Source organism: Pocillopora verrucosa, chromosome 7 (genome assembly GCF_036669915.1).
Source record: "Pocillopora verrucosa isolate sample1 chromosome 7, ASM3666991v2, whole genome shotgun sequence".
In the NCBI taxonomy this organism is placed as follows: Eukaryota; Metazoa; Cnidaria; class Anthozoa; order Scleractinia; family Pocilloporidae; genus Pocillopora; species Pocillopora verrucosa.
Window position 1 is genome coordinate 3,369,358 of NC_089318.1, and position 19,634 is coordinate 3,388,991.

At 37.8% G+C, this 19,634-nt stretch overlaps 1 protein-coding gene and 2 pseudogenes across 1 annotated transcript; all 3 read left to right on the forward strand.

Annotated features, from left to right (window-relative positions):
• The first annotated feature begins 409 nt into the window (after positions 1-409).
• Positions 410-3,423, forward strand: LOC136282228 (uncharacterized). The gene is made up of 2 exons (XM_066169557.1): positions 410-599; positions 2,813-3,423. Exons 1-2 carry the CDS (start codon positions 410-412, stop codon positions 3,421-3,423), a joined length of 801 nt encoding a protein of 266 aa, XP_066025654.1.
• Positions 3,424-4,190: 767 nt separating this feature from the next.
• On the forward strand, positions 4,191-9,492 carry LOC136282229 (axin interactor, dorsalization-associated protein-like; annotated as a pseudogene).
• A 3,821-nt stretch (positions 9,493-13,313) lies between these two features.
• Positions 13,314-17,762, forward strand: LOC136282418 (uncharacterized; annotated as a pseudogene).
• The last annotated feature ends 1,872 nt before the right edge of the window (positions 17,763-19,634 follow it).

Below are 19,634 nucleotides of genomic sequence, written 5' to 3' on the forward strand. Positions count from 1 at the left end.
GTAGATTGCTTTTTCAATTGAAAATAAAAGAGAATGAAGCATCTTTGTATGAAACTTTCCACGAAAGATATTTATCCATTTACAGGTTAATTAAGGTAAAAAATTGCTAAGGTCACCAGCATCACAGTCGAAGTCAATTGGTCATTCAATTAGACTGAATGAATGAATGAGAATCGATGGAGGAATAACACACGGATCCCTAAGGAGATAGTCGTCATCTTCATCCGAATGAAGAAGCTCTATGAAGGATAAGCATCTAGCATGATTTTGAGAAATTTATGATAATATGAATAAATAGACAACCTTTTCTTTTGTCAAAGATTACGATGAGCAAGGAAAACACCTGAATGAACAACCAGTACGTCGCAAGTTATCAGCATGCAATCTTAACACATTCTCGTTGCATAATATGAGACCAGTCTTTCATGAGCAGCAAGGTGTCACCCTTCCCCTCTGCCAAGGCGAGTATTATGCCACTCTCCACGATAATAATTTGGGAATTGCACGTTACTCACTCTACAAGATTACCTCCGAACAAGCCACGGCAACCAAAGTACCAAGACCTGCAGGTGACCCATGGCAACCGAATCAGACGCCAGGTAAGTTAATTAGTGTTACTGTTATAATTTACTTTTTTGATGAAGAAATTTAGGAAAAAATAAAATCGTTTCTCATTCCACTGCTACAACGTCCGTTCGTTCATGTTGTTTTGGTCTTTCACGCACTCCTTATGCCATCGATAAAATGCTGAGATGAGGTTATGTGAATATTTCGTAAATTTAAAGTTCAAACACTTGGAAATATATACCTACATACATACATACATACATACATACATACATATATATATATATATATAAGCAGCGCAGAATTGGTATACCTAACGATGAACTCCCAGTAAGAGGATCTACAGGATACAATGTCTCGACGTGAATTTATAGTTAAGTGTACCATAAGGACGTAACGAAGAGGTCAACTCTTGACTGTTCTAGACGAGTTTAATACACGACGTTTCAGCCGTTCGGCCTCAGGGATGGGTGGGGGGTGGTTGTAATAGTAAACACTACTGGTTAATGGAGCTTTTACTCGATCTTGGTCATGGTTTGATGCTACTCTGGTTTGCAGATTTAATGAATGTAACCGAAGACGTTACAATTTATAGACCCAACGTTTCGACACTCCTGTCTAGTGCCTTCATCGTTTAGATTACCCCTCCATTAACTCTCCATTAACCAGTAGTGTTTACTATTATAACCACCTCCCACCCCTACCTGCGTAGTAATAGTCCGTCTCTCGCCCCTCCCTGGGTAATAACACTCTGCCTCCCACCCCTCCTTCAGTACTGATAGACTTCATCCCACCCCTCCCTAAGTATTAATGGTGTCCAAAAAAATGGTCCAAAAAATAGTCCAGTCCATTTATATTTTACCCTATGCCATGTGGTCTTTCGGGAGGTGCCTGTCTACTAGGGCAAGGAATCTGTGTCCGATATAGGTGCTGACGTTTTTGCTGAATGGGGGGTTGTACCAGAGAATGTTGTTCTGTTGTCTGTTTTTTCGGTTGTTAGTCGTGGGTGGTGAGTAGTAGAGTGTATCGGTATCCGCATTCGTCGAGTGCTTTTTGGTATGGCGGAGGATGCTTTGTCAGATGAAAGAGACGACAGTCCACCGCGAGAGCTACCACCCACCATCCACCACAAAGAACATACCGGCCAGCATCAACAAAAGACTGTCGTCCCTTTCATCTTACAAAGCATCCTTCGACCAAGCCGCTCCGCATCACTGAAACATACATCGGACTTACTCATATATATATATATCATCAGGGGATGTAAGTGGGAAATCCCCTGATGAGTGGGCAACCACGAAACAGGTCGGTAGGGATGAACTGGTAGTTTATTTGTCTTTTTCCTCCCACAATAAATACGTAGCTCTACTTCTATGTATTGAGCACTGTTTTACGTAAGTCAAAATTTTACACTTTATATATATATATATATATATATATATATATACATACATGCATATTGCACATATATGTATATATTTCCTAGTGTTTGAACTTTAAGTTACGCTACATATAGAGATACAGATATATATAGAGAAGTAGATATATATAGAGAGAGATCGTCAACTTAAAGTTCAAACACTAGGAAATATATACATATATGTATAAATATAGATAGATATATATATATATATAGATAGATTGATAGATAGATAGAAAGATAGATATAAAATAAACAACCGTTTTCAAAAACGTTGCAATTTGAAAATATACATGAAATATATATATACATCTTTGTTTTCTCATCAAAGAGAGACACGAATAAGACACTGATATATGTATATAAGGGCGTATATAAATATATATACATGTATGTTTTTATACAGATAGATAGACATAGATAGATAGATAGACATAGATAGATAGATAGACATAGATAGATAGACAATAGATAGCTAGATATTAGCTAGATATACATTTATATTATGCATCATTATTCTATCACCCCATTTTACCATATTAGGGCAACGGTACACGCAAAACATGCGACGGTATTACACTGCAAGTACAATGGAGCAACCATACGGACGGAAACAGGAGAAACTTGTGGGAAAATTCATGCATGATCGATAGTTTAATCATGTTGAGCAAATCAGTTCTTTGACTTAACTGAGCTCTTTCACTTACACATTTCGTAACTAAGATCGGGAGGGTGACAACTTTATTTAACTAGCGGATCATCCGAGAACAAAATTTCTTGACTAGTGAGTGACATCAGTGTACTTTAAAACTCTCTCATGTTCAGGGATTCATCAAGGAAGCAATGCATTGTATCGGGACCAACCAATCCAGGGTAGATACGAGAGAGGCCACCTCGTTCCTGTTGATATCTTACGTTACAGCACTGGAAGTGCTCTTGCCACTTTCACCTTCACCAACTGCGTGCCGCAAATTGCAGGTTTCAACAAAGGTCAGTGGGGAAAGTACGAACGGAAAATAAAGAAATATGCCCAGCAAACTTGTTCTTCGGAAGGCGGAACTCTTTTCCTAATCACCGGCATATCATCGGTTTCATTTAGCAGAACAGGTAGTCATCCAGTTAAAACAATAGTCAAGAGGGTGGAGCCTATGAGGTGGTTCCACAACGACGTGGATGTAAACCAAAAGATCGCAATTCCAAACTCAATATGGACAGTAGGCTGTTGTTTGAACTTGGATAACGAAGTTGTGGGAGCTTTTGGTGTAATGGGTCATAATTCTTTTGAAAAAAGGATCTTAAATGTAATTTTGATGTCCTCACAAACCGTCAAATCTGTTGAAAACACCCTTCGATTAGAAGATCCAACAATTGACTTGTTTCCTTTAGGCTCAGACTGCTATGACCAAGAAAAAAACGTTAAATTGAATGAAATATGATTTAATTATGTTTCTTGAAAGGAGTATTGCTAAAATCCTTGACAGGAATCTTAGAGGCATCTTGCATGAAATAACCAGATTCATATCAATGCACAATTGTCATCATATCTCAGTTAATACGTCGCTATGATTGGTCAATTAAACCGGTCGTATTTCATCTATCTGAACCCCACAATATAATAAATATCTTAGTAATTCGTTTTCCTCGAGTTGTACTGTTAGTTATGAACTCGGTTAGAAAGAGGTGTTTAAAGCTTGTATTTCCATCCTTTGTGTTCAAAATTTGCGTTCTACTTTATCTGCTAAATAATCTATAGATTGTTACGAAGAAGTGGAATCAACGCGTCAATTCACTGTAATCTAAGAAATTAAACGAAATTTAAGGTTGCCCCAAACATTTTGTCGAAGATCTGATATCTAACTGTACATCATGGCCTTTACTTGTTCACTGGATTTTTTTGAGTAATTTCCCACTCCAGTTAAGAGGCTTCGTTCAAATTCGCAGGGAACCAATCCATATAACTTCCTAAATTAGACCTCTCAATAATTATTCCATTCGAATGAGACAAATCCCTCAGATCATTTTACTTGAGAGTGTGGGCCGTGATAAAATCACATGATCTAACTCACAGCAATCTTCAAATGAGTGCCTTAGCTCAATTGCCCGTGATGGATTTCTTTTGCCTCATTGCACTCCGCGATTGGTTTATAAACTTGTGCGATCGTATCCTACGAGCGGCTGCAGGCGAGCAGGCCCTCGATCATTAATGGCCCTGCGGCAGGTGCGTTTCTCCACCCACAAGAAGATTTGTGACGAGCCTGGGGAAATGTTTGCAGGGAGGGTGTGGCACTAATAATGAGCCTAGACCCCTTGCCTCGCTGGTTTTGTCTTGTTTTGTTTTTTCTCACGGCCTGATACTTACTTTGTCGTGGGTAATAAACGCCCGTACAGAAGTACTGATATTGACGGCCTACTCGCAAGCAATTGCCAATCAATCGACCAATCAGATCAGAGAAAGTACTCAACTCCAATCGCGACTTGATTATCCATGTTTTCAAGTCTATAATCGTGGCGTTTACTTTCAGCTCTCATAAACCTTTTATGGTTACTTTGTTCCATTTGGGGAATTACTTTACTCTTGGTCTTACGTCACTTGATCAAAAAACGCTGAAATATCAATTGTGTGATTCCAAATGCTGACAAAACATCGTAACGAAATAGAGTACGAAAACTTCACTGATCACGGTTAAAATTAAATCTTTAGTAGGTGGACATCTGGGAATCATTTCACAGAGTATTCTCACCGAAGGAGGGCTAATTCTATTGTAAATTGAATGATTTAATGGTTAAGATCAAACAAGGATGGTGGCGTGGACCGAGTGTGAGCTTGGAACTTGGAACACTAATGATAATAATAATGATGATAATATAGATTTAATCATCGTAACTTCTGATTATAACTCTTTAGTAAAGTTTTGGAGAATGTCTGTGAAAGAGCTTCTACTTTCACATCTTTTTGCTCATAGTTATCCAAATAAAGGAATATTTTCAGGCTTTTGATCTTATTTCCTCCAAAAAATTTCCTCAACGAAACTCAAGTCAGCGCCGTGACTGGGGATGACATATGTGATAACTTCACATTCCAATTTACTCACCACAATAACGATAGCAATGGCCGCGGTGTGCAGACACAAGAGAAACTTCATAATGAAGGTAGACTGGAAGCATTTAGAGAGAATGTCCACTAAGACCGAGCGAAAATGAAAATTCGTGGCACATCTCGAAAAATCAAGATTTTTCATATTTTCTCTGAAGATACCCTATAGTGGCGTAAGAAACGTGATAAGATTTTTTTCTAGTAATATCCTTTAAAACCTCCATAAAATAAAATAAAAAAACCGTCACGAGCCAAAATGTCCTGAAAGGCATCCGAAAAATACGCGATTGGTACCTTCCCATAAAATTCGCCCTTTTGCATTCGCATCATAGAAAGAACCGTTTCGTGCTTTCAACATTGCTATTGAAGTCTTTGCAACTTGACTTAAATCTTACTCCACTTGAAATTGATATTCTTGTGAGAAAAAATGCTGGTCTAAAATGGGGTGGAAAAATTAGTTTCAGGCTTTTTACCAGCGCCGAGTAGGAAGCCTCTTAAAATAGCTGTTATCACAACAAAAGCGTGTCAACCGGAAGTCAACAAATAGCACATTCTCCACACCCGTAAGCAAACGATTATACAATTTTTACATTCTAATTAATCTATGTGGTCGTCAGTAATCCACATAAGATATTGACTTAATATCTGTTTCCGTGACTATTTTATCGCTTGTAGATTAGCCATCTCGGGTAGACATTAGTGTCACCCTGAGCCGGGTCAACTTACATGAGTTTATTCAATTTTCCCAGCTTTTTTTTTTTCTACAACTAACCTATAAGAGCCTTTACAGATCAAAATAATTTGTTTTGCTTCGAGTTTCAAAGCAAAGTCTCCCAAAATGCTCTTTACAGCATTCAAACACCATTTTTGCCGAAATCTCTTATGCAATCGTGATCATATCTGTTAAGTCACACAATGGTTACGAAATAGATTTTGCAACTACAACTTTTTTTTCTTTTCTGTATTAGCCCCAAAAATTTCTAAAAGCTGACTGAAAATGCAAATTCCTACCTATTTAATTGTTCATTTAATTATTATTGAGTAGATGATATTTTTATAAATTTTGTTAGTGATACTGATGTAACAGAATATGGAGATGAAAATGGAACTGAGCATGTCTCTTCAGTTGGTGAGTTCTTTCCTTTTTTAATGCATGAACACACTTTAAGATCTTATAGGCATTCAAGTTATTACTAACACCAGCGTACTCTGGCATAGAATATCACTATGTCTGGTGTCTTTTACTCTCAGTAATCATACAGTTCAGTGTGTGACACAGATTACTTATACTGCCCAGGATCCCATTTTCAGATAGGGCGATAGTTACCTCAAAATTAGAGTTGGGCATGATTAATACTCTTCTATGCCCTTGAAAATTAATGGTGCTTTTGATTGAATGAAAATTCCTGATATTGCAATTGTTTTTAAACATGCTTATACCGACTGATTGAAAAGGCTAATTTACGGAAATGCAATAAAAACAGCAGTGTGGCACACCATTTATGAAAGAGTTCTAGAAACTTACAGAAGAGAACTATCAGTAACAGTACTCAGTTGAAATAATCTGGTCATGTATTTAGCATGTTAAACAACCACAACCCTTTTTCAGATATTAATCTTACATATGTCATACATTTGTTCATTTTTGTTGTATTTTTGCTCTGTCATATAATGATGTTCATCTTTTTTCTTGTTTTTTAAGCTGTAGGAGGGTCTTTGTTGCCGCGTATCCCATTCGAAGAAGGATATCATCGACTTGTTGTACGAATCAACCAGATTGGACTGAAGGATGCCCATGTGTACATTAATCCATTTTTTTACTGTTTCTGTGAAAGGTAACGATCAATGATTATTATAATGCCAAGGTGGAGGGGATGTTAACTAATTCCTTTAACCCCTAAGAGTCACCATGAGCATGTAATTTCTCCTCTCAATTTCATCCCTAAAACACACATAGGGTCACAAGAATAAAGTAAATGATCACCAACAAAAGAAGTTCTTGATTGTTAGGTACATTCTCCTTACCAGCACCTTAGGAAATGTAAGGAGAACAGTATGGAGAATATGCATACTGATATTTAGGGTGTAAAGAGCTAACAAATAACTGCAGCAAATTTATATTGAACTATTGAGTGTTTTCTCTCTACAGATGCCAATGGTGTGAATGTAACCCCAGCTCAAGATACACCCACTTCAAACAGAGTTAATGGAAAGTTTATCAACTTTGATACTGATGTAGAAATTCAAAAGCCTATAGAGAAACTTCCAAGAGGTTAGAGTTGTTGTATTTTTTATTTTGGAATTCCATGTGTCTGTTGGGCTCTTTGTCAAAAAAAACATTGTCAAAGGGAGAACTCTTAAAAAAAAAGGAGAGAATTCCACCAATCACAGCTAAATAAGATTTCAGAAGAGGAAGTTTGATTCATTTCTAACAAATTCACTGAGTACCAAGCCAGTACAGTTTGTTGATTTGAAATTAAAAGCTCTGTTCTGACCAAACTTTTTTTTTTGAATGGTCAGTATTGAAAGGGAACACAGAAAAAAGGCTGTGATGCAGCATCTTCTTCTCCCCACTGTTTCACAAGGGAACACAGGGAAATTTGAAAGGAAAATGGTGTAGTCAATCAGAAGTCACAATAAGGAGCTTTTTCCGTACATCCCTTCAATTTGTCTTACATGGTTCTCACTCTGTACATGTTTGATTTATTCTGACAAATCCAGCCTTATCTGTTCTAACTTCCTGGAAGTTAAAAAATAATGTAAAACTTCTCCTTGCCATGTCAATCGAGCAGGTGATAAAACAAAGTTCTCAGGAGGAAGATGTTACCTTCTAAGGGCCTATTTACACGGTACGACTTTGTCGCATGCGACAAGCTTACGACAAGCTTACGACACTAATTGTTTCGTGTAAATCAAACCTACAACTCGCTTACGACTCTTAAGTCATGTCGTAGGCCTGTCGTAAGCTTGTCGCATGCGACAAAGTCGTGCCGTGTAAATAGGCCTTAATAAAGCCATAATTCTCCTAAAATTTTTTCAAGTTAAAATGTACAGTGACCAGAACAGAGAATCACTTGTTAGTTACTGGGCAGTTAAAACGTGTTAAGACTCCTCGTTGTTTTCACAATACAGGTACCGCAATATTCTTCGAGTTTAAACATTACAAACCGAAAAAGGATATTGTGAGCACAAGGTGCTTTGCTTTCATGGAACAGGACGAGTTTAAACCTGGTCCTGCCTGTATCGAACTGTAAGTAAATACGACTATTTGTTAACTGCATCAGGGACGCTTTCATGGTATAAGCAATCTTAGCAATCAAAGTTGACTAAAGTGTTTGTACAGACATAAGCGGTGGCCTTGAGGTCGTATTAAAAGATTCTGGGTCAGAGCCTAATTCCGGAATACTGTCTTATGTTCTTGGACTGGACACTGACAGGGATTTCAATAGCGTTTGCCATAAGTGGCTGCCGACGGTGCCTGAAGAGGCGGCTGAGCCCGGAAAAGTGGGCGTACAGCAAAACTCAAACACGAGAGCGGTGAGAGGTCTGATTAAGGCGGCGGTAGATCGAGGGTAACTGGCTTTCATTGAAAACCCTGCGCTTACCTTTTATTGACTGTGTAACTGTCTGTCTGTCTGTCAGTCTGTCTGCCTGTCAGCTTGTCTGTCTGACTGCCTTGTCCCTCTGACTTTCTGACTACCTGACGGTCAATGATTTCCTCTTTATCTGAATGTCTATCTTTCTGACCAACTGATTTTCGCCATGTTTATTTGATTGACTTTCTGACTATCTTAATGTCTGTCTGTCTAAATGTTGTGTGTCCGTCTGCTGTTATTGTTATCCTGATACTGCTTTTTCACGGTCTTAAACTGCAGGGTTCCTTTTTTTTTTTCAGCTATCAGAAACCAACGGATTTTAATCGCAAGAGGTTAAATCTATATACACAAAAACCGCTTTATCTTCACCTAACACTCAATGTCCTTGATGACTGATATCAGACAATAGATAGCATGCGAGTAAGCCCTTATTATTATCCAACAGCACAAAGTAAAGTACAAATATCTTGCGATATTGTACGGTCATTTGGACAGATGGTTATTTTGTACTGCAAAAAGACGCTTCTCTATTCACTTTGCTTTTCCCGCCATATAAGAAATGAGCAGAAAAACTTGGCAGAACAAAAAGCAGTTGAATAATAAATAACTTATTAGGCGTTTTGGTGTGTTGTATCGCTGAGTATCGTTACTCGTGGTTTGGGATTTAACTCGCCCTACGGGCTCGATAAAATACGGCATAACTCGTAAAATACTCTGTGATACTACACACCAAAACGTCTAATCAAATATATTTATTGGCGCTTAAGCACAAGCATTTTTTTGCCCGCGTGAAGTATTGAAGCGTTGAGAAAAGCGAGCCACGGAGGAGTCTGCAAGGGATCTGGTACTCATAATACCTCGTACCAGACCTCTTGCCGACTTCTCGCCTTACTCTGGGCCTCAAACGGGTGACGAACGCTTGTGCCAAAGCCCTAACAATGACGACCTGCTCGTGGGCTAGACAAAGATGATTTATTTCATTTTCTGAAACACGAGCAAGGAGTCAAAGGATTCAATATCTTTCTACTGAATCATACACATATACTATTAAAATTTTTAAGCGCAATCCTGATGCTAACCAAAACTATCCAAGAGTTTTTACAAGGGGAAGGAATCAAGCTATTTTTTATTACAAAGTGTGAGTAGGGTTTTTTTTTCTTTCATTGTTAACGCATTTTCGCAGAGAATTATTTTCAAAGTGGCTGTGAGCTACTGAAGCAAAAATTGATATTTGTTTCAAGTATCTATCGATGAGGGATTTAAAATACTCCTTGTCTTGGAAATTGCGTACCATTTGTATTACGGTGTATCAGTATCATAATTAATTACAACACTAAAATATAACTAGTTTACCACGATACAAAAAATCATTACCTGCCAGCGAATTCTAAAGAAATGTATTAGTTTTACAGTGTTCGCCAAGGCCGGGTTGTTTAAAGCTGGGTTAAGATAACCCCGGGTTAGCGTCAAACCTGATTTAGATCTGAAAGCTTTAGAAGAAAATTCAGTCGAATTCCTTTTTGTCTAGAATATGGCTCTTTGATGCTCTTATAAGAACACAGAAAATTATCCTAAAAAGGCTTCTGAATAAAGGAATAAAGAAACCTAGATTAAAATTTAACTTTGGGTTAGCGCTTATCAACATATTTCTTTAAAATCCGCTGGCTCTGTAATGAGTTTTTGTATCGTGGGAACTAGTTATATGTAGCTATTTTAAAGAAATATGTTAGTTTTACAGTGTTCGCCAGAAGAATTGAATTTGCCCTTATATCAAAGTCTTTGCGAGATAAAAAGCAAACTTAGTTTGAAAACAGCGAATTCCACAAGCACAGGACGAAATTGCAAGAATCCGTAAACGGAAACGTGGCGGAAACATGCAACTCCATGTTTCCGTTATGTTTACGTAAAAGTGGTCCGGTTCCGTTGTATACGCAACAACGGAAACGCGAGAAAACGTCACGAAACCGGTAACGGAAACACAGGTTATCCGTCGTATTTCCGGAACGGTTTAACATGTTTCTGCCACGTTTCCGTTTACGGATTCTTGCAATTTCGTCCTGTGAAGGATTATGAATTATTAGAGAAGAGGGTTCAATATTCATTTCTCCCTAGACCTAGAATGTCAAAATTATTATTATAGGTTTCATAAGAGACTGATGTGCTAAGTAAGTGGAACATATTATAAGCTAGAAATTGACGAAACAAATCCTTTGCTTCTCACAGGCTGGTACTTCAACGTGAATTAGTTACAAGTTTTTACACCGTTAAAATATAGCGCAAGTTCTTAGTTTGGGAAGAAACGTCTTGTTCGACATTGGAAAAGGAAATGTTTTAATGTTTTTAACATTTTAAGGGCAATTTATTTGGTAGTGAATGTCAGAGAAAAACGGTAAAAATCACGTATATTTCCTTATTATCTTAAACGTAACTTAGATTTAGAAACTATTTAGTAGATCGATTTATTTTAAAAATTGTAGTTGAAATCTATAATTGTAGATGTCGATGTATTTAGTTAGGAAAGTTTATTTGTTGGAAGAGCTCTTTTCATCGTATATCATAATTAGGGTTCTTATCATTATCATTAGAGACATTTTCGTTTGAGAGTCGAAAGTAATCCAAGATTGCATCGGTTTAACTCTACTTCGTTCTGTAATTGGTCCAGAAGGCTCGTGTCACTTTTTCAACCAATGAGATGCAAAAGTAACACCAATCATGACTTGGCCGCCCGCGTTTTCCCGCGCTTTAGGCAGTTTGGTTGTTTTTACCTCGAGTTCGCAGCGGCTTGTAAAGATCTTTTCCTTTCTTCTGATTGATTGTTGTGATTCCTTTTGTTTTGCTTTAACGACACGCAATCAAAGAGCACTCGATTGAAAAATAAAAGTTAGAAAGTGAGAATCACTCCTAGACTGGTCATTCTGTTTGTCAAACTTTTCATTTAGCTTACGCCTGCAACTGATTCAGTTTTCGTCCTTTGATAACATTGTATGCTTGGCAATTACTAAAGGACAAGACCAAAAAGACAGAGTCTAAGTTCTTGGGGTGTTAGTCAGGACTTAAGGCAAAATTCGTTTTTCATCAACGAGTCCTATCGATTAGCTTTTATCTGATAGAGATTCCTCTGTGAAAACTTTCTTCAATCGTATCAAATTGATCAGAAAGGTCTTTCGAGGAACATTGCAATTTCTCTTTTCAACCATTTAAAGCCACAAAACGTGCACATGAGGTTTTAGAATTTAATAACCACCATTAACGCAATCTTGTTAGCCCTAAATTTCCATCATGACAAAATCGAGTACCGTTTCTTCATTAATTGTTAACAAATTGAATATCTCAGTGACAGGTTTTAAGGAATCACTTTTTGAGGGTTTGAGGAAATACGTAGATTGCTTTTTCAATTGAAAATAAAAGAGAATGAAGCATCTTTGTATAAAACTTTCCACGAAAGATATTTATCCATTTACAGGTTAATAAAGGTAAAAAATTGCTAAGGTCACCAGCATCACAGTCGAAGTCAATTGGTTATTCAATTAGACTGAGTGTAATAAGATGCCATAAGATATCTTCCCTACTACCTTAATGCACATCTTTTGTTTCAAGCAGTCCTTTCAGCTTTACCATGACAACATGGGATATCAAAAGAAATTGAGAGGAAGTGAATCATGAGATCTATTAAGATGCCATGAATTCCTAGGTGGTTTTTGCGAGGATGGCAGATGACTTAGTCAAGATTTTGACCAAAGATTTGGGTCATATGGTTTTCAGGTGGAGCTGGAGGGGGGGGGGGGGGTCAATCATCGCCAACGGAGTGTTGGACTGTTTAGGTTAACTAGCTTGAGCAACTCACGTAAACGGAGGCACCAGAAGTCTTTTCAGGAGGTTCATTTCACTCTCTGAGACTCTGTCTCTCTTCTAATAATTCAACCCTGGGTACACGCTCTTAAATACCCTATCTTAAGCATATTTGGCCGTATGGGACAGCTAACCGTGGCAGAGTAAACATATTTTTTGAACGCTCACCAAAACAATCTCACGAGACATTCGAAATGAGCAACAAAGTACCTAACAACAAAACTCCTTGATTTAGATACGTTGATTCCTTAATCGTGAGGTATTTAAGATTCAGAAAATATGTAAGGCTTTTTGTAAGTAGTTGGAGTAAGGATATAGTGTTCAAGAGCTCCCTATTTCGGATGAAAACATATTACTTAGTGGCCTATTTGTCGGCTGAAAATGTTCGGTTGCTAATTTTTTCACGGGAAGAAGCTAAAACATTTTTGTAAAATATTTCCCTTACAGGTATTTATTAACTAACAGGTTGACTAGGACAAAAAATTTCCAAGGTCACAGCAATAAAGTCGAAATCAACTGGTTATTCAATCAGACTAAATGTAATAAGATACTTTAAAAGCTCTACTTTATTTCCTGTAGGTATTCACATCTTTTGTTTCAAGCAGTCCTTTTAGCCTTAAAGAAAGACTTTTTCTATACGATGACAAGATGGGATGTCAAAAAAAAATTGAGACAAAGTGAACCATGAGATCCATTAAGATTTCATGAATTCCTCTGTTGTAACTGAGGCGAAATAGATTATGTAATGTATTCTATCACAAAATCTTAAAAGCCGAGAAGAACATAACATAGTGAAGAGATCACAACAGCAGTCGAGATAAGCTTGGATAGTTGTACCCCTTTGTGACGATACGGTGAAGATGAACTTTCTTGGTTTTGCTTTCACCTTGGTGTTGCTTGTGGCAGTTCAGCTAACCACTTTTACATGGGCCGCAACGAATGTGACAAAAACCTCAGGAAAAGGTAAAAAAGCGTTCCCTTTATTTCCAATCCCTTTCGCACACGTAAACTGTGTTCATTGGATTAAGCGTTGCTCCCGAATAAGCGCTCTGGGACTATCATGACTCAAACGCGAGCGAGCGGGCAAAGTTTGTCTGAGGCACCCTTAGAACTTATTCTACGCGGAATTTTTTTCTCAGTTTCAAACGCTACAGTTCTTTATTAGACACACATTAAAGGTCGCTGGTTACTTTTACATTTTTGCAAACATAGAGCAAGCCTATTCAAGCGGTGGATTCTGTGTGGGTTGTTAATTCGATTCCGATAATAGATCTAAACTTAAACCTCCACATATTGATGTTTGATCGATAAATTTTGAACCATGTATAGACAAAATGAAATTTTGAGTAACAGTATCTGTTACTTGCTAAAAAACAATTTACAGTAGAACAAAAGAACTTATGATGGACTTCAATTTCAGTTTGGCGGAAGTTTTTTCTTCGAGAATTTTCTTAGTTATTACAAGCAAATCGTTGCATCTTTAGGAGAAAAGAAAAACTGAGAAATTTGGTGTACGCTCGATGGCCGAGCAAAGCGTAATTGAAAACTGACTTTTGTCTCGAGTTTTCATCTTTTTTAATTAATTTTGTGAGGATGGCAGATTACTTAGCGAAAGTTAGATAAACGTTGACTAAACTGTGGAAGGTTACGCTAGTCTTCAAAGACGCAAGTCAGTCCTCCAAAGAATTGAAAGAAAGAGAGAGCTTCCTTCCTAAAACTTTACGGTCATTTTTCAATCTTGGTCTTCATGGCCGATTAAACGTGTTTCAAAGATGTTTTCAAATTTCTCCTAACCGTAACAATACATCATTAATTCTGCATTAGGGACCAACAACTAACATTTATCGCATGGGGGGGGGGGGGAGGGGAGGAGGGAATGAGGGATGGAAGAGGGATTTTGGAGCCAAAGTAATATTTTTTGGGGGGAGGAGGGTTCACATGGTTTTCAGGAGAATGAAAGGGGGATCAGTCGTTACTTACAGAGAACAAAAGGAGAACAATAGGAAATTGATTGTAAATGAGTGGGGATCATTAGAATACTACACTACCCCCCCTCCCTCCCCGTACCCTCCTCTTTGCCAGGCGATAAATGACAAATGACCGGTTGATTGATTCGTTATACGAAAACTCACTTGTTGTAGAGATCATAGAGCTAACATGAAAATTATAAATGGTCCTCTACTGCATTTCTTTCAAGAGTATTTTACAGAAAGACAGATATTCTTACTCGAGGTCTAATTTTGCTCAGAAAAAACAATTAAAAAATACTGATTTATCAAAGATTTAAATATTAACTTTTATCATTACCCCTGAATGAGAATCGAATGGAGGAATAACACACGGATCCCTAAGGAGGTAGTCGTCATCTTCATCCGAATGAAGAAGCTCTATGAAGGATAAGCATCTAGCATGATTTTGAGAAATTTATGATAATATGAATAAATAGACAACCTTTTCTTTTGTCAAAGATTACGATGAGCAAGGAAAACACCTGAATGAACAACCAGTACGTCGCAAGTTATCAGCATGCAATCTTAACACATTCTCGTTGCATAATATGAGACCAGTCTTTCATGAGCAGCAAGGTGTCACCCTTCCCCTCTGCCAAGGCGAGTATTATGCCACTCTCCACGATAATAATTTGGGAATTGCACGTTACTCACTCTACAAGATTACCTCCGAACAAGCCACGGCAACCAAAGTACCAAGACCTGCAGGTGACCCATGGCAACCGAATCAGACGCCAGGTAAGTTAATTAGTGTTACTGTTATAATTTACTTTTTTGATGAAGAAATTTAGGAAAAAATAAAATCGTTTCTCATTCCACTGCTACAACGTCCGTTCGTTCATGTTGTTTTGGTCTTTCACGCACTCCTTATGCCATCGATAAGATGCTGAGATGAGGTTATGTGAATATTTCGTAAATTTAAAGTTCAAACACTTGGAAATATATACCTACATACATACATACATACATACATACATACATACATACATACATACATACATACATACAAACATACATACATACATACATACATACATACATACATACATACATACATACATACATACATACATACATACATACAAACATACATACATACATACATACATACATACATACAAACATACATACAAACATACATACATACATACATACATACATACAAACATACATACATACATACATACAAACATACATACATACATACATACATACATACATATATATATATATATATAAGCAGCGCAGAATTGGTATACCTAACGATGAACTCCCAGTAAGAGGATCCACAGGATACAATGTCTCGACGTGAATTTATAGTTAAGTGTACCATAAGGACGTAACGAAGAGGTCAACTCTTGACTGTTCTGGACGAGTTTTATACACGACGTTTCAGCCGTTCGGCCTTCTTCAGGTTAAAAATTAAAAATCTTTTCTGTTACCTGAAGAAAGCCGAACGACCGAAACGTCGTGCATTAAACTCGTCCAGAACAGTCAAGAGTTGGCCTCTTCGTTACGTCCTTATAGTACACTTAACTATATATATACATATATATATATTGGGTCTATAAGGCCATATTTTTGGACACCATTAGTACTTAGGGAGGGGTGAGGGAGGGGTGGGATGAAGTCTATCAGCACTGAAGGAGGAGTGGGAGGCAGAGTGTTATTACTCAGGGATGGGTGGGGGGTGGTTGTAATAGTAAACACTACTGGTTAATGGAGCTTTTACTCGATCTTGGTCATGGTTTGATGCTACTCTGGTTTGCAGATTTAATGAATGTAACCGAAGACGTTACAATTTATAGACCCAACGTTTCGACACTCCTGTCTAGTGCCTTCATCGTTTAGATCACCCCTGATGAAGGCATTAGACAAGAGTGTCGAAAAGTTGGGTCTATGAATTGTAACTTCTTCGGTTACATTCATTAAATCTGCAAACCAGAGTAGCATCAAACCATGATCAAGATCGAGTAAAAGCTCCATTAACCAGTAGTGTTTACTATTACAACCACCTCCCACCCCTACCTGCGTAGTAATAGTCCGTCTCTCGCCCCTCCCTGGGTAATAACACTCTGCCTCCCACCCCTCCTTCAGTACTGATAGACTTCATCCCACCCCTCCCTAAGTATTAATGGTGTCCAAAAAATAGTCCAAAAAATAGTCCAGTCCATATTTTACCCTATGCCATGTGGTCTTTCGGGAGGTGCCTGTCTACTAGGGCAAGGAATCTGTGTATATAGGTGCTGACGTTTTTGCTGAATGGGGGGTTGTACCAGAGAATGTTGTTCCGTTGTCTGTTTTTTCGGTTGTTAGTCGTGGGTGGTTAGTAGTAGAGTGTATCGGTATCCGCATTCGTCGATATATATATTTCATGTATATATATATATATATATCTTTGTTTTCTCATCAAAAAGAGACACGAATAAGACACTGATATATGTATATAAGGGCGTATATAAATATATACATGTATGTATTTTTATACAGATAGATAGACATAGATAGATAGATAGACATAGATAGATAGACGATAGATAGCTAGATATTAGCTAGATATACATTTCTATTATGCATCATTATTCTATCACCCCATTTTACCATATTAGGGCAACGGTACACGCAAAACATGCGACGGTATTACACTGCAAGTACAATGGAGCAACCATACGGACGAAAACAGGAGAAACTTGTGGGAAAATTCATGCATGATCGATAGTTTAATCATGTTGAGCAAATCAGTTCTTTGACTTAACTGAGCTCTTTCACTTACACATTTCGTAACTAAGATCGGGAGGGTGACAACTTTATTTAACTAGCGGATCATCCGAGAACAAAATTTCTTGACTAGTGAGTGACATCAGTGTACTTTAAAACTCTCTCATGTTCAGGGATTCATCAAGGAAGCAATGCATTGTATCGGGACCAACCAATCCAGGGTAGATACGAGAGAGGCCACCTCGTTCCTGTTGGTATCTTAAGTTACAGCACTGGAAGTGCTCTTGCCACTTTCACCTTCACCAACTGCGTGCCGCAAATTGCAGATTTCAACAAAGGTCAATGGAGAAAGTACGAACGGAAAATAAAGAAATATGCCCAGCAAACTTGTTCTTCGGAAGGCGGAACTCTTTTCCTAATCACCGGCATATCATCGGTTACATTTAGCAGAACAGGTAGTCATCCAGTTAAAACAATAGTCAAGAGGGTGGAGCCTATGAGGTGGTTCCACGACGACGTGGATGTAAACCAAAAGATCGCAATTCCAAACTCAATGTGGACAGTAGGCTGTTGTTTGAACTTGGATAACGAAGTTGTGGGAGCTTTTGGTGTAATGGGTCATAATTCTTTTCAAAACAGGATCTTAAATGTAGTTTTGATGTCCTCACAAACCGTCAAATCTGTTCAAAACACCCTTCGATTAGAGGATCCAACAATTAGGTTGTTTTCTTATGGCTCAGGTTGCTATGACCCAGAAAAAAACGTTAAATTAAATGAAATATGATTTAATTATGTTTCTTGAAAGGAGTATTGCTAAAATCCTTGACAGGAATCTTAGAGGCATCTTGCATGAAATAACCAGATTCATATCAATGCACAATTGTCATCATATCTCAGTTAATACGTCGCTATGATTGGTCAATTAAACCGGTCGTATTTCATCTATTTGAACCCCACAATATAATAAATATCTTAGTAATTCGTTTTCCTCGAGCTGTACTGTTAGTTATGAACTCGGTTAGAAAGAGGTGTTTAAAGCTTGTATTTCCATCCTTTGTGTTCAAAATTTGCGTTCTACTTTATCTGCTAAATAATCTATAGATTGTTACGAAGAAGTGGAATCAACGCGTCAATTCACTGTAATCTAAGAAATTAAACGAAATTTAAGGTTGCCCCAAACATTTTGTCGAAGATCTGATATCTAACTGTACATCATGGCCTTTACTTGTTCACTGGATTTTTTTGAGTAATTTCCCACTCCAGTTAAGAGGCTTCGTTCAAATTCGCAGGGAACCAATCCATATAACTTCCTAAATTAGACCTCTCAATAATTATTCCATTCGAATGAGACAAATCCCTCAGATCATTTTACTTGAGAGTGTGGGCCGTGATAAAATCACATGATCTAACTCACAGCAATCTTCAAATGAGTGCCTTAGCTCAATTGCCCGTGATGGATTTCTTTTGCCTCATTGCACTCCGCGATTGGTTTATAAACTTGTGCGATCGTATCCTACGAGCGGCTGCAGGCGAGCAGGCCCTCGATCATTAATGGCCCTGCGGCAGGTGCGTTTCTCCACCCACAAGAAGATTTGTGACGAGCCTGGGGAAATGTTTGCAGGGAGGGTGTGGCACTAATAATGAGCCTAGACCCCTTGCCTCGCTGGTTTTGTCTTGTTTTGTTTTTTCTCACGGCCTGATACTTACTTTGTCGTGGGTAATAAACGCCCGTACAGAAGTACTGATATTGACGGCCTACTCGCAAGCAATTGCCAATCAATCGACCAATCAGATCAGAGAAAGTACTCAACTCCAATCGCGACTTGATTATCCATGTTTTCAAGTCTATAATCGTGGCGTTTACTTTCAGCTCTCATAAACCTTTTATGGTTACTTTGTTCCATTTGGGGAATTACTTTACTCTTGGTCTTACGTCACTTGATCAAAAAACGCTGAAATATCAATTGTGTGATTCCAATTGCTGACAAAACATCGTAACGAAATAGAGTACGAAAACTTCACTGATCACGGTTAAAATTAAATCTTTAGTAGGTGGACATCTGGGAATCATTTCACAGAGTATTCTCACCGAAGGAGGGCTAATTCTATTGTGAATTGAATTATTTAATGGTTAAGATCAAACAAGGATGGTGGCGTGAACCGAGTGTGAGCTTGGAACTTGGAACTTGGAACACTAATGATAATAATAATGATAATAATATAGATTTAATCATCGTAACTTCTGATTATAACTCTTTAGTAAAGTTTTGGAGAATGTCTGTGAAAGAGCTTCTACTTTCACATCTTTTTGCTCATAGTTATCCAAATAAAGGAATATTTTCAGGCTTTTGATCTTATTTCCTTCAAAAAATTTCCTCAAC